At 57.9% G+C, this 3520-nt stretch overlaps 1 protein-coding gene across 1 annotated transcript; it reads left to right on the forward strand.

The window, feature by feature from the left end:
* The first annotated feature begins 782 nt into the window (after positions 1-782).
* On the forward strand, positions 783-2962 carry LOC101786556 (adenine/guanine permease AZG1). The gene has a single exon (XM_004962380.4). It carries the CDS (start codon positions 966-968, stop codon positions 2652-2654), a length of 1689 nt encoding a protein of 562 aa, XP_004962437.1. The 5' UTR covers positions 783-965; the 3' UTR covers positions 2655-2962.
* Positions 2963-3520: the final 558 nt, after the last annotated feature.

The following is a 3520-nucleotide window of genomic DNA, read 5'->3' on the forward strand; positions in this document are numbered from 1 at the left end:
TCTGGATCACCACATCGTTTCACAAACCAAAACACCATAGTAGATACTATAATTGATAAATAAATTGTATTCTTCGATTGGAAATTTGTGATCTCCCCTCTCTCTCTCCTGATTTTCTTATGGGTGAGTCTATTTACCTGTCACTGTAAATCTAGACCTCAAATCTGTCAAATTTTAGACCATTGGATCGAGATCCGACGGTCGTCATCTACCCACCATCCACTGCTAAAAAAAGGAACGAGCGGATGTCTCCCCAGCTCCGCACGTGAGGCGTCGTCTTCTTCGCCTCCTCCCAGGCCTGCCGCCGCCGCCTCCCTGCACCGTCGCTATGCCTGCGCCGGTGTGGGCTGCCGATGACCCTATCGCTACCCCTCCCTCCTTCAACTTTCCCTTCCCACAACAACCCATATTCCTGAGCCGGGCTCCCCCGCCTCCTGCTCGGCTTCCGGCGGTGCCACCGCCACCGAAGCCGCTGCCCCCTCACCCACTTCCTCGCTAATCATTGGCAATGCTCGGCCCCGTCACCACCGCAAGTGAACCAGTTGTCTCCCGCGGCCCTAAGCGGAATTCGTCCTCGCTGCCTTGCCGCCCCACTGCTACCACCGCTAGCCTGCCGGCCTTCCTTGGAGCTTTCTCTACAGTCGGTACACCAATCCCCCAAATACCGAACCTCTAACCTGAAACCCTAACCCACCAGAGCTAATGGAGGTCGTTGGACTTGGAGAAGAAGCAATGAAGCTCGCTGGAGAAGAAGGTATGAAATTTGACAGATTTCAACCCGTAGAATCTGTCGACAGATGTATGGAAAAATCTTTTTTTTATCAGACTATATCTTCTGATTAGTGATTACCTCAGCCTTTGACTCTGCACGGTCATGCCGGGGCCCCACATCACCTGGCCTCATTAAAGAGATCCCAAACACACGCACTCCCACACAGCCACACACCTTCCCCACGCGCGCCGCCATGGCCGGCTCCATCATCCCGAGGGCAAGCAGCGGGGAGCACGCGGGGGCGTCGGCTACGACCAAGCTCGGCCGTCTCAACGCGTCGGTGGAGCGGTCGTGGGTCGGGCGGCGGTTCCGCCTCGCGGCGCGCGAGACCACGTTCACGACGGAGCTGCGCGCCGGCACGACCACGTTCCTCACCATGGCCTACATCCTCGCCGTCAACGCATCCATCCTGTCCGACTCCGGCGCGACCTGCACCGTCGACGACTGCGACGCGCCGTCCCCCGGGTGCAAATTCCCCCCGGTTGACCCCGGGTACGCCGCCTGCGTGGCGCGCGCCCGCCGGGACCTGATCGTCGCCACGGCGGCGTCGTCCGTGATCGGGTCCTTCATCATGGGTGCCTTCGCCAACCTCCCCATCGCGCTGGCGCCCGGGATGGGCACCAACGCCTACTTCGCCTACACCGTCGTCGGCTTCCACGGCTCCGGCGTGCTCCCCTACCGCACGGCGCTCGCCGCCGTGTTCCTCGAGGGCCTCATCTTCCTCTTCATCTCGGTGGTTGGCCTGCGGTCCAAGCTCGCCCAGTTCATCCCCAAGCCCGTGCGGATCTCGGCGTCCGCGGGGATCGGGCTGTTCCTCGCCTTCATCGGGCTGCAGAGCAACGAGGGCGTGGGGCTCGTGGGGTTCAGCTCGTCGACGCTGGTGACGCTCGGCGCGTGCCCGGCGTCGCAGCGCGCGTCCGTGGCACCAGTGGTGACGTTCCCCAACGGCACGGTGGCGCTGATGCCGGGCGGCACAGTCTCCGGCGGGATACTCTGCCTCTCGGGGCGCATGACCTCGCCGACGTTCTGGCTCGCCGTCGTGGGCTTCCTCATCATCGCCTTCTGCCTTATCAAGAACGTCAGGGGCGCCATGATCTACGGCATCTTGTTCGTGACCTTCGTGTCCTGGCCGCGCGGCACCGCCGTAACCGCGTTCCCGGACACGCCCGCCGGCGACGACAGCTTCCACTACTTCAAGAAGGTGTTCGACGTCCACCGGATCCGCTCCACAGCCGGCGCGCTCGACTTCCGCGGCATTGGCCACGGCTACTTCTGGGAGGCTCTCTTCACCTTCCTGTACGTCGACATCCTCGACACCACCGGCGGGCTCTACTCCATGGCGCGGTTCGCTGGATTCGTCGACGACGCCACGGGCGACTTCGAGGGGCAGTACTTCGCCTTCATGTCGGACGCGTCGGCCATCGTGTTCGGCTCCCTCCTCGGCACGTCCCCCGTGACGGCGTTCATTGAGTCGTCGACGGGTATCCGGGAGGGCGGCCGGACGGGGCTGACGGCGCTCACCGCGGCGGTCTACTTCGCGGCGGCGCTCTTCATCACGCCGCTGCTGGCGTCGATCCCGTCGTGGGCCGTCGGCCCGCCGTTGGTGCTGGTGGGCGTGATGATGATGCGCGCGGTGTCGGAGGTGGACTGGAACGACATGCGGCAGGCCGTTCCGGCGTTCCTGACGCTCGCGCTCATGCCGCTCACCTACTCCATCGCCTACGGGCTCATCGGCGGCATCGGCTCCTACATGCTCCTGCACTCGTGGGACTGGGCGTGCGAGGCAGCGGCGAGGCTGGGCTGCGGCCGGAAGGTCGGAGGCGGCGCCGAGAGGAGTAGTGGCGGCGAGGCAGAGCAGGGGAAGGAGACGGAATCAGCATAGCGTTTCTTGCCCCTTTCGTGCTTTCCGCTTTTCCCCTGGATATATCCCATTTTGTCTGGTTCTCTCCAAATTGTTTTTTTTGTATTATTAGGATTTTAAGGTAGGTGGTCAGGATCGACTGTACCAGGTAAAATGGATCCAAATTCTAGTATCTGCATAATTTTATTTTGAAATGAATTGTGGACATCCAGTGATAGAGGTTGGTGTTTCCCTAGCTCTATGCAAGGTCTAGAGAGAGAACCAAAAATCCAAAATCTGAAAATAATACAAGTCAAAAGATAATTGAATCTTTTCAAACCCTGCTTCAATCCTGACCTTATTGATCTATTGAACTTTGAAAATTTTCAACTGATTTGTTCAATGATTTTTGAGACATATTCTGGGGACTTATTGTAGGGAGAAAAGCCCACATGTAGAACAAAACGAACGTCATTTTCTCTCAACAGAGAACCTCCAACTCCAAGGCTCCAGGGCTAACATTCGACGGAAAGGGATTTTTAGACCACAGTGAAAACAGTATTGTCAAGCTTCCTATACGCTGAGTAGTCAGTACTCTGATAGCTGCAATAAACTAAAAATTGATAGTCTTGATTACTGCTTCATGTGGGACTGGACTACTGTTCTAGACATTCTGCTTCTCAACAGGAGCTTTTCGCCCAGCCTCTGCTTCACCTCCGAGTCAGGGTTTTTAAAAGGAGGCAACACACGTTGGCGGCGGCTAGGGTAAAGCTTTTCTATTCCCCAACGGAGATCACGGTTGAGCAAAGCTCTCTCAGCAAGAAAAAACCTAGGGTAAAGCTTCGCTGGTGGATGTAGCAATATGATCTGCAAAGATGAAACAAGAGGGGTTGTGGTGCAAGGTGACA

Source organism: Setaria italica, chromosome III (genome assembly GCF_000263155.2).
Source record: "Setaria italica strain Yugu1 chromosome III, Setaria_italica_v2.0, whole genome shotgun sequence".
Classification (NCBI taxonomy): Eukaryota; Viridiplantae; Streptophyta; class Magnoliopsida; order Poales; family Poaceae; genus Setaria; species Setaria italica.